The following is a 12,144-nucleotide window of genomic DNA, read 5'->3' on the forward strand; positions in this document are numbered from 1 at the left end:
CCACCATGTAGTCAGTTACTCGGAAATATGGAGGGTATGTAACACTGCAACTGCAGGTAGGGTGAAACGGAAGAAGTGTGGGTGCTGCGGATGTGTGTTGTTTTTTACTGTGATATTGTGCTGTGTTTTTCTGTTCTTTGTGTAATGTTTTTGTACCTGATGTAAAAGTATGATTCTACATTGAAAATTTCACCATGGTTGACATACCAGACGAGCTATCGATTTGCAGTGTTGCAGGTAAGGACTTGATTATTAGGGGCCTTCTTTCAAAACCATTCAGTTCAAGAACATAACGTGAAAGGTTGGAGCTTGTGAACTATGAGCGACTGTGTCCTGAATTGTTCATAACCAAACCAACTAAGAAAAATGGGAAACTTTTCATTAGGCAGTTTAAAACATCTTGGTACAACAATATTATGTGGTTATGTGTCAGCAATGATCTTAATAAATTATTTTGTTGGCCATGCGTTTTATTCAATACAAATTTAGGACCATGGAACTCAGTGGCGTGCCCAAGGGGGGGGGGGGGTGATGTGGGTTATAACCCCCCTTTCGCCAAGTATTCCTAAAAAAGAACGTCAAAGGTAGGAAAATATGACAAAATGAGTGCTGACTACCAAGAAAAAGTATACATAACCCCTCCCTTTCGAAAATCTTGAGCACGCCACTGATGGAACTATACAGGCTACGGTGAGTGACTTGAGCAATTTTTATAATGCAGTGCAAAGACATGAACGTTCACAGAATCACATCTGCGCTTGCATCCAACTGAAGACAAGTCATGATTCATAATTCTAACCAAGTAAGAAACCGAAACCAGTCCGTTTCTTTAAGATCGAAACTTTATGCTAATAGGATGTTTCTTATTTTCAGGGTTAATTTACAGTTGCCCTCAAATATCAGGTAAATCATAATTTTATTCATGGTTGGAATTTAAAAGTTGTATCGAAAGGCTGTTCTCCTTCTTTAAAAACCATGCAGCGAAGAATTGATTTTACGGTATGTATGCACTTCACACACTCAAGCCCGATACGTCACCATTATGCACATTATTGTAAGTAGGGATGTGTGTAGGCCTATATTACATTTGAAATTGTTATAATTAAACGAAACGAAAAATTCACCCATCGCTTGCCTATCACGAAAGGTCACGGCATGCCCCTGTATCACAGTTAGGTTTAAAATAATGATGGTCATATGTATGTATGCATATTTGAGTAAGGGGAAGTGTTTAAATGTTTTGTTCCAAAATATTCTCATACTCAAATATGTTCACACAACTTTTCATGTGTGTGATGTATTCTGTGAAGAAACTTTTTTTTTCTTTTTTTTATCTTGTTCTGTGGCTTCAGAAATAAAACTTCTTATTTCCAGTTCAGTTCGGCGTATTATTCATTATGCAGTATCAGGTTTGAATAATGGTTTAAAATTTAACAATATACAAGTGAACTTTTACAAAGTTCTCATTTGCGTCATCAGACTCTGTAGAGTTAGAATAAAACACTTGTGTATTACATAGTTTGATACAACCCCTGCCTGTCTCCAAAGTGACACTAAGTTTGTTGTGCTCAATGACATACTGGCAGCCAGGCACGGTACCATGCCCCTCCCAGCTGCCAGGATTTTGGATATATTAATATGCCTAACATTTTTTAAATCCCAAGTTTAAAAGGTTCGATATTTTTTAAAGTTTGATTTTTAAGTTCACTTTATGCACATGATAAACTAATCAGAACTTGACCTACTATTTAAGTTTGGATCTGAATTATTGTGCAATATGCCTCAAAGGAATCGAACCAGAGACTCATTGAGAGAATAAGTTTTGTTTTCTCTTATTCATTTCACTCATATCTGATCGTTCAGTTTACTGTGCCAATGGGAGAAATTGTGATAACGACATAGAACAACAACCATCTATTCCAGTCCTTGGCCCATATTTTTGCAAAACAATAATCGCCGCCCCTATGAACTGTAAGTTCTGGATCCGCCATTGTTGGCAGCAAGGTTAATGTATCACTGGAATATGATGTCACGTGTGCTTGTCATGTCCCCTCGGTTCAAGAAGTTGCATTTATTTCTGAAGATATGTTTCCAGGAAACATGTGACGCTGGTTGCCTGTTGCTTTGGTCTGAAAGCTCCCTAATACGATCTAAGTTATATTCATGCTGATGGAATCTAGATTTCATTCAGAAAAAAAAACTGGTACTTTGAGAGATGCCAGCCAGTGATGTCACAGTAAAGCAGAGAGTAGGTGATGTTGGTGCATCATTGGCCCTGGTCATCTATTACTTTTACCCCTATCAGTAAAGGCATAGAAAATTAATCTCGCCTATTTCTAATTCTATCATTCTATCAACGAGGGCTGTAACATTTTTGGTGGGAATGGAAGTATACAAAGATATTTATATTTACACTCTAGTATTTTTATTTCATTTTATTTTTTTAACCATTCTGGTTCTTTTGAATCCTTGTCATATTCAACTCATTGAAGCAGGATGCCAATGTTGTCATAATTAATATTTGGTTATTCTTCCACCAAAGTAAAGAGTTTGAGAATTGAGTTGCACTGGATAGCCAGGTCTATGTTTGAAAGTAACAGAAGATAAGAAATAAATGAAGTGCACCCCAGTGGCGAAGTGTGGTCCTAAGAAGAAGACAAGCAATGCAGTCCTCTGAAAGGAGGGGGGGGGGGGGTAAATAAATGATACAGTCCATTGCCCCAGTTTTTATAGGAAAGAAAAGGGCATTTTAAATAATATACCCCAACTCCTCTCTCAAAGACCATGCTTCTTCTTTCAAAATTCTTGGTCACGTTATTGATATAATAAAATATTTGCTTTTACTTGCAGCTTCCTGTACACAATTTAAAATATCCAGGTTTCTTTTCATAAATTCGCAACACACCAAGCAAAAGAGAACATTCAGTTCAACCACTCGTTCTTCCTACACAAATGGAAGATGTTCCGAAACCAGTGGCAGTGATTGGGTTCCAAAACTGGACACATAAGGTTTAGCTTAGTTTGGGTGTAAAAGTGGCAAATGGGGTGGCAACTGCCTCCCCCCATGCCCCCCTAATCGCCGACACTGTTCGAAACTAACAGAAGAGTGATACCAACCTCGTTGTAAAAAAATATTGTTCACGGGAGAGGAAAAGAACTGACTTGAAGCTTAAAATTAATTAAGTTTTGTAATAATAGGTCATTACAACAGGAAGAAAATGAGCCGGTTCTTTTTTTAGTAATGTATCATCATTTTACAAATCATGAAACTTATGTAATGCTTTAAAGTTTGTCCACATGGAATTTGGAACAGTTACATTAATTTATTTCAATAATTCTGTGTTTATAATAAAGCAAATATTCATCTTCAAGATCGTGTTAATACTTATATGCTTTCTGCTTGGCTCGGCTGTTTTCAGGAGAAGCCAAAAAGCTACAAAAAGCATCCAGCATCTACCGTTCATCATATGATACTTCAGGAGCATTGATTTCCCGCTAAGTGGCTGCAAGTAAAAGGGTGTGCTGCTTGCTAACAGACTGCTGAGAGAGTTTGCGACGTTAAAATTTCATGAAATCGAGTGCAATAGAAACTAAACAAGGCACTCATCATTAAGTACATTAAATAATATTTTAATGCAGTGCATGCATTGCTTGTACTATATCTTTGTCGGTGCACCCTCACAATCCCTACAATGCAACAACTTTTAAGAGAGAGATTACACCCAAGTGACGAGCAACACCAATCAAATGCAGCCCTTGGCAGTCTGAAATATTGCTGTTGATTGGTCATTCGCAAGTGACAAATCTCGCTTGTCACCCTAAAAGTCATTTAAAATTTGAATAAGCTTTGTTTTAAATTTCTTTCACAAATGTTATGAACTTCACTTTACAAAACAGAATTTAGGATTTATCTAGCAACTACAAAATTTTGCATTAACTTTTTTCCAGCTAAGAAAAATTTGATGCGTTAATAATATACTCTAAAAAGCTGGTTTCAATCCTGTTTTTTATATATGCCTTCTCTTATGACTACATGTATGAGAAATATATACATTTTAATCCAATTGGTCTTTACTTAAATGGACCATAAAGTTACTCAGGCTTTTGTTTCTGGCTATAATTGGCTGAAATTCAATAAAGAAAAATTATCAAGTAATAATAAACAAGTATAACAATGGCCAAGGTATGTGATCATTGTTTGAGTGGCAAGAAACCGAATATTACTATAATACAATTTTAGATGTGATCAGAAGCTTGTACGTCGTCGCCTTGTAACCAAGGGGTCCCGGGTTCGATTCCTGGTGGAGGCACATAGTGATCCCACTTTAAACTGTAGGTCCAGTCCCGATTAGCCTTCCTGTGCATAAAGTGGACTTAAAACAACAATCCAATCAATCAATCAATCAGAAGCTTGTACTTACCAATTGCATGGCCCTTTTGACTAAGATGGAAACAGTCATGAGCTAGATAAGACATATCTACCTCCTCCCCTCCGAATCTTGATTTCTTTGTTGGCAGGTTTGGGTTAATAGTGAAAGGCTGATATACCACAGTAAAGTCATCTCTTACATCATACCGCCCACTGTTTACCTGTGGAAGTATAAAATTAAGTTGATGAGTATCGTAAATTATACATTTGTTGGGTATTAAGACAGAAAGATAGAAATAATGCTGGCTATTTATCTTTCAGATGAGAAAGGTTGTTTCAAAACATGAAAAAGGTACAATGTAACTCTGAAATTAACTACTTTCCAATACAGCATGTCCTAAAATGATTATCAGGATTTCATAGTCATTTAATTTCTGTTATATGTGGGTACAAGGACAAAGCTTTATGGGAGTAAACAACAACTCAACTAGTTTACATAGTGTACCTTATAAATGTTCAATGTGAGCATCTTTTGTGACACGGCACAAATCCATCTGGTAGTCCAATGTTTCTCGATGCTTTCATTTGACACACTTAGACATCCAGAACTCTTCCCTTTTCAGACACATCCAGTTATTTGAAACTTATTAAACCATGAACGAATGTTATCAACTGGAGGATCACTTCCAAATCGCAGTCAAAACGCTCTCTGAACTTTACAGCAGAACCAGTGCAAATTCAGTGACAAAAAAGGACTTCTGCATGAAAGTAGTCATCTTGATATACACAGACATCCCTGTGATTGATGGGAAACACATGATAGGGTAGCAAACTTCCACAGCTATTATTATCGTACAAGTACAATATAAACATTCACCTTCGTCTTTTGCAATATACCAACTACTTGAAACCATGATAATAATTTTAAGACACAGTGTAAAGGAAATAAAAAAAGACATGAGACAGAGAGATGGACAAGAGACAGGGAGTGCGAGAGAGGGTGGACAAAGCCAGAAGAGAATGGTTGGAGGGGAAGAGGGGATTTTATATGTAAACATTACATTGATATATTCTTTTAGAATTAGTATTCTGGAAAATAAATTTTGAGTTCTAACAAATAAAGTTTCAAATAAATAAAATAAATAATTTTTATGAGTGTTTCTGGCACATAGGACAAGCAGTCAAAAAGTTTCAGGAATTTCCATCCACACAGAGAATGAGATAAGGTAGTTCGCATGCAGTATTATGGTGGGAACCTCAGTATGTCTACTCACCAGTGGCAGATTAAAGACGTTCTCTTGGAAGGGGCGGGCAGCCATTACGTTGCTTCCCCTCCCCCCACCCCGAACTTTCGGCACCCAGCACACTTCCCTTGCAAACTACTGTCCTACCATGTGTCATAAAATCACTGTCTTAACTAAAATGTTGGAGACCCAGCTGTGTGTAATTTTCATTTTAAAGACATAAAATAAGTGATAAATTTATTTCAAATATAATTATTTTTTTACATGTAACATGTATAATTTTCATGTACAATATGTATGTAATTTTCACATGTGCAATATGGAGTGACGTTAAATAAAAAAATACATATGCAACATGCTAACACTAAAGTATGTACATATTCAAAGTTTCTTTAATATATATATATATATATATATATATTAAAGAAACTTTGAATATGTACATATTAAATGATCCCTGGTAATAATATGTTTAAATTTTGTGTTTTTCAATGTCATCTCTTGTGTTTGTTTAACGATTGATTAAATCAAGTACTGAACTGTAGACTGAAATGTTAACATTGTCACAAAAATATATATATATATATATATATACACACATACACAACATATGTTATTTAAATACATTACATAATCAATTCATACACCTCATAATAAACCAACAGCAAATATCATGAAGATTGTCTCTCAAATATGTATGCTCCTTTTCCTCCATCCTCCAAACAATTGTTCATGCATATAAGGCAAAGCCAATTAAAAGAAGTCTTACTTCCAGGGGTTTATCCAGGATTTCCCTTGGGAGGGTGTTGGAAACTTTTTGGGGGGGGGGGTGTAAGTTTGGGAATGTTAATGCACATTTTGGACTGTTTCAAAATGTTTGCCCTAATTCAATTTGTTCATAGATGTTTCCAGAGATTAACCCCCCCCTTTCCCTTCCCTTCACGTAACATTTCAGAAGAAAAAAAAATGTCAAATGCTAGAAAAGATGGAAAATATATTTTTGTGACAATGTTAACATTTCAGTCTACAGTTCAGTACTTGATTTAATCAATCGTTAAACAAACACAAGAGATGACATTGAAAAACACAAAATTAAACATATTATTACCAGGGATCATTTAATGCAATTCTTAAGCTAGTTAAAAAGGGATTAGGAACACTTGCGCAATATTTTTTTACTGTATTTGTATGGTTCTTATCGTAGGTGTAACTCAGATATTATTGTGGGGGGTTCCCAATTCATCGATGAAATATTGGTGAGAATGCATTGCATGGGTGTGTGCGCTCTTGCCTGTCTGAAGTAGTAGTATTAAGTACATGTATCTGCAGATATAATATGACTCTTAAATAAATGACGATACTGAGAGTGAAGCGAGCAAGAAAATTTTTAGAACTATTTTTTTCAAACTTATAATGCATATTATTAATTAAACATAGCAACAATACTTTCATTTCACAATATCCCACAATCTGTACTCTTTACAATCTTGCTTTGCTCGTTCGGTGTCCTCTTTACCTCAGCACATGCCCCCTGCCCCCTCCTGTTCTAGCTACAGTTAGGAAATATGCATATATATATTTTTAATAGTTCTATGTTGCAAGTGAGTTCCAAATCCCGCTGGTGTTTTCAAATCTCTGTTTAAACAATGATTCACAAACTGAAATAAAATAATGAAACTCTAGAGCATGGCCGTGAAGACTTTAAAATATAGTGGGAAGTTGAGATGCATGTTTGATAGACACCTGGTGCCTCCTCCCACATGGTGCAGTGGTAGCGTTGTCACCTTGTAATCAAGGGGTCCCGGGTTCGATACCCGGAAAAGGCTCACAGTGGTTCAGATCCCACTTTAAACTGTAAGTCCAGTCCCGATTAGCCTTACTGTGCATAAAGTGGACTTAAAACAACTCAATCAATCTATCAATTGATCAGTGGCGAAGCGTCCTATGAGGCCAGGAGGCCGGGCCTACCCACGCCATTACTCTTTTAAAGGTGTATTTACTTATTTCGTCAAAACACATGTAATTCAATGGAAAAGTTTGGAATTTTCATTTATGATAATTACAAAAAAATTCTAACCCTGTTCAGTATACAAACTTTCCACGGAGTGAGGCACATTTGCTGGGGCCTCTTCTCTTCACATTCTATCGTACGGTAGTATATGCGGGAAGCCTAATCTTACGAGTACTGTACGTATGCTTATAACGTGCTCCTGAGGCCGGCCTCGCGGTGTTACCCACTAGGACGAACAGAATGTCAGCAACGCTGCATTTCCGCCAGGGTTGGAAATTTGTAGTGTACCAGCATTTTATATAAACATTAGCCTGTGTTCGTGCAGAGAGATTTCTATTTCATTGTACATTCTCCATATTTTGTACGAAACTTAGGTTTTCCTTCCTTTCATCGACGAGAGTAATGGAAATTGAAAATTACGGAGTACTGTAGTTCCGACTTCGTTTTCTGGTCAGAGTGCTGATGGTCTTGTCGATTCACCCAACACCGTAGCGTAAACGGAAAGTCTAAAGAACTTATATTTGTAAAGTAAGTCTTCATACCAAATTATGTAAATTAAAATGCTAGCTAGCTACGCCTTATATTTACAAAGTAGTTTTCCTTTCACTGGAAATATAATAATTTATTTTTATCGTGAACGGGGATTCCCCTCGCTTGTTCCCTCTCTGTGAAAACTTGCCTCCTGCTCAGGACGCTACAAGGTAGCGTGGCTCGGAGCGCGAGGTTCGTGGCGGTAGAGCTTTGTTTGTGATTCGTGTCGTGTGCAGCGATGATATTTATGCAAGAAAGTGCTGGACTAAAATGCAAAAACAACAAGATCAATTGAGTGAAGATGTAATCATCGGTAAGGTAGGACCCACTTTTGGTCTTTCATATTCCCTTCTTCTAAAATGTTTTCAACTCTATTTTCCTTTGCGAGTAGCAGTGGCAAGTGACAGCAAAATTTTTAAAAAAATTAAAAGTTGTTGAAACGTTATTTAATGCGTTAACACTGTCGTCGAATAGATATTACAAGCAGACATTTCTTTATGCAGCCGACACAAGCGAAGAGGTAGGCAGTTTCGTTTACCCTGAAGGGATAACAAGAGAAGAGGGCGGTCAATGAGAGTACAATGTAAGGGAAGACTTTTTTGGATTTAGGACAAAGAGTGTTATGGGGTTATTGCGGAGGCCATGTCTGTTTCAGGTCTGGCGGAACAGGCCAGTGTTGTCACTTTGGATTGGCAGAAAAGAGCTGAATTGCGCCTAAAAATTGGGATTCTATTCTTCCAAGCAACTACATTTATTATAACCTATTTATATGTTACATAGTAACCTGTCGTGTTGCCGGGTCCCAAACAGGGATCCTATGTTCTATTATCACGTAAAGGTGTCTACTAACACAAGGGGTAGAACAAACTAGGATGCGAAGTATACACACTGAATGAGAGAGGTCACCTTTACTTATGTTTTTTTCTTGAAAGCCCCGTAGTCGTCATCCTAACACGTTACGAAGCCAGGTGACCTAATTGTGGTCATGTCAATGTTTCCTCATCATCTTTAATTCATTCTCCATACATTCTCATCGTCACGATTAGCATAGATCAGAACAAATGAGACGAAAATATTCAAAATTTAAATTATGTTTACTTGCACATACAGGTGTCAGAAATTCATTTATCTAGAAAGCCAAGACTGGAATTAACTACAACCATTCCTTTAGTTAGACAACAGATAACAATGGTGTTTTCCTCGGTGCGAGGAAATCTTGCAAAAAAAAAAAAAACTAACTTGAACGTACCAAACTGACATTCGCTGAAAGTGCGGAATTCTGTCGTCTGCTCACGGCACAAATGTCAGACTTACCCGAAAATTATGGGGGTGGGGGGTTTCTAGCCCTTTTCACCTCAATTGCAAAATAAATAAATAAATTTAGAAAAAAGCGATGAAGAATTGACAACAGTGCTCGAGCACTATTCGTTGGATTTTCGCGATGTCCCATGATTGGTAGTTCTTTCTGGAGGTGTGTGCATAAATCATGGGTTGAAAAATACAAACAAATAAAAAAACGAAATGAACAAAAATCTAGATCGATGACATCTGGTGAGTGGGAGGAGAACGTCTAAGACATAATTATCGTATTGATGACCGGTAACAACACTTTTGAAAACGTCACGCCACTGGCAAGTAAAGAAGTGGCCTGGAGGGACATTGAACCACTCTCCATGACATAGCCCCCTCCCTTTTTTTTTTTTTTTTTTTTTTTTTGCCACTGCAATTGATAGACACCTGGTATTGCTTTTGAATTAAATCGGTCGAGGAATTTCTTGCTTGCCGCTGTTGAGAGTTGATCTTTCAAATACTGAACGAGAGACTCTAGGGAAATGTGCCTCTTTGCCTTAAAAGAAAACTAAATAACATGTGCAAATAAACGCATGGCATGTTAGCTGCAAAGGAAAGGCGAGGAATTTTCACTTCTAATTTGAGGTAATGCTTTATTTTAAAATTGAATAGCATTTATTTCACTTTCCAACACAAAGAGCACAATGAAACAACCGAAATTTTTCTCTCTCCACGTTTTCCAGCAGGCAGTGGCATGCACCGTCGTGTTCCCACTGGTGTGCCTATGGTCAGATATAAATTTTGGACTTAATGTAAATAAAATTTATTTTTATGTTTAATTCCTTATATTTCCTTTGCTTCCTCTGAAAAGTTGGAAAAAAAAAAATATGTCATTATGTCGGGGAACAGACTTGATAAAAAGAGGAAGACAATTTTTACTAAATCTATCTCTTTGCAAACTGACAATAACTTTAATAGGGTGCCAGTAATTTCACAGGGCACTATGACGTTAACTCTTTTCTATTTATATCTGTTTTGCTTGTTTGGCAGCCCATTTGTCCTTTGCACCCAGGCAAACCCCACATGAGCCCCCCCACCCTTTTACAACTCTCTTTCTAATTTCTTATAAAATATAAAATAATTTTACAAAGGTAAGAACTCTTAAGGTCACAAAAATTGTCACACACATCAACTATAGACGTGAATAAATCACTTAGGTTCTACGTGAATGAATCACTTAGGTTCTTCATGAAATTCTTGCCGTTTTATATCCAATACTCTGTCAGTAAATTTTATATTGGTACTTTATGAATGGTTGGTTGATTTGGTGTTTTAAGTCCACTTTATGCACAGTAAGGCTAATCGGAACTGGACCTACAATTTAAAGTGGGATCTGAACCACTATGTGCCTCCACCAGGTATCCGTTGGAAGAAATTATGCCTACCACTGCTTTTCTACTCGCCACTTTTGGTTTCTTTCTGTCTGGTTTCAATTTCTCTCTCTTCTTCAGCCAATTTTGCAGTAAAGTTTTAGACATTGTTACACTAAGTAGAACGACAAAACATGAACTGAGATGCTACACTGAGACTGACCTAAGACATTTGACTGTTCTCTTCTCTACCACTCCAAAATCATCCATCTCGCCCAAGTTACAGAAAATAGTGTTCCTAACCATAGTAACACAATTCACTACAATAGTCAAACCTGTATCTTTGAATTTGTTCCCTTACTTTTATTGTACATTTTTCACATAAAAGAATCATGGTCATCCGCAGGATTTTTTACAGCAAGAGACAAGGAAGGTATTTTTTTACATGGGGGGGGGGGGGGCGAATAAGGGACATTTTCCCCAATAATAGTATTGTTCCCTCAAAAAACATTGCTTAAATTTGAATTTATCACATTCATGCAATAATTAACGCATATTATTATGGCTGAAATGAAATTATATGTGAAAAATATATAATTTCTGGTTGACTTTCATTTTCCGGGGGGCGGGGGCCTTCCGGACGCCCATGGAAAGAATTGAAAGGAAAATGAAACTAAATGTAAATTTCATTGACTCAGGGGTTGAATTTATAAACCTGTAACGTATTTAAGAAATATTTATTTAGATATTCAAATGCTGAACTGTCAACACTGTGTGTGGTATGTGATCCCTGGAAGGAAGATTAGCGGTCAGTTTGACATTTTCCAGATGGCAGTGTCCCTTCCCTAGTGAAGCCTTGTCAAGGGAGCTGGTGTTTCCAGGAAATCACCATGCTGAACATTCCACCCTTCTTCCTTGACAGTTTGGTTTTAGTTAATCGAAAGGTCCATTGGACTTCGCTTCTTGTAGAGCTACAAATGGTTCCTTTATGTTGAAGTAAAAATCCATATTTACACCCCCCTGCAGGGGGGTGTTTATCAAAATTTGGGAGGGTGTTGGGGGGTGTTTAGGGGGTGTGGATAAATCACTGCTTACTTCTATCTCTGGTAATTTACATTGCATTACAGAAAGGAAACACATATTGGGAGCGAAGCAAGATAATTTTGAAATCCAATTTTTTGCATTGAAAACAATATTGATTTAATAGGGTGCAAATAATTCTGCAAGGCACCATGGCATTCTCTCTTTTACAACTTTTTTCATTTAGATTGTTCGGCGCCCAGGGCTAACTCCCGCTGCTATGGTTCTGAACTTGATGAGACTAAGAAA

The 12,144-nt window shown here is 37.0% G+C and overlaps 1 protein-coding gene across 2 annotated transcripts in view; it reads right to left on the reverse strand.

The window, feature by feature from the left end:
* Positions 1–12,144, reverse strand: part of LOC145995276 (phospholipase B1, membrane-associated-like) — a 59,769-nt gene that overhangs the window by 12,396 nt on the left and 35,229 nt on the right. For both annotated transcript variants that reach the window (XM_083131863.1, XM_083131862.1), the window contains exon 6: positions 4,422–4,590. In XM_083131863.1, coding sequence (XP_082987989.1) covers positions 4,422–4,590 — 169 coding nt within the window. The remainder of the gene's footprint in view (positions 1–4,421; positions 4,591–12,144) is intronic.

Source organism: Lepisma saccharinum, chromosome 11 (assembly GCF_977018435.1).
Source record: "Lepisma saccharinum chromosome 11, izLepSacc3.1, whole genome shotgun sequence".
Taxonomy (NCBI): Eukaryota; Metazoa; Arthropoda; class Insecta; order Zygentoma; family Lepismatidae; genus Lepisma; species Lepisma saccharinum.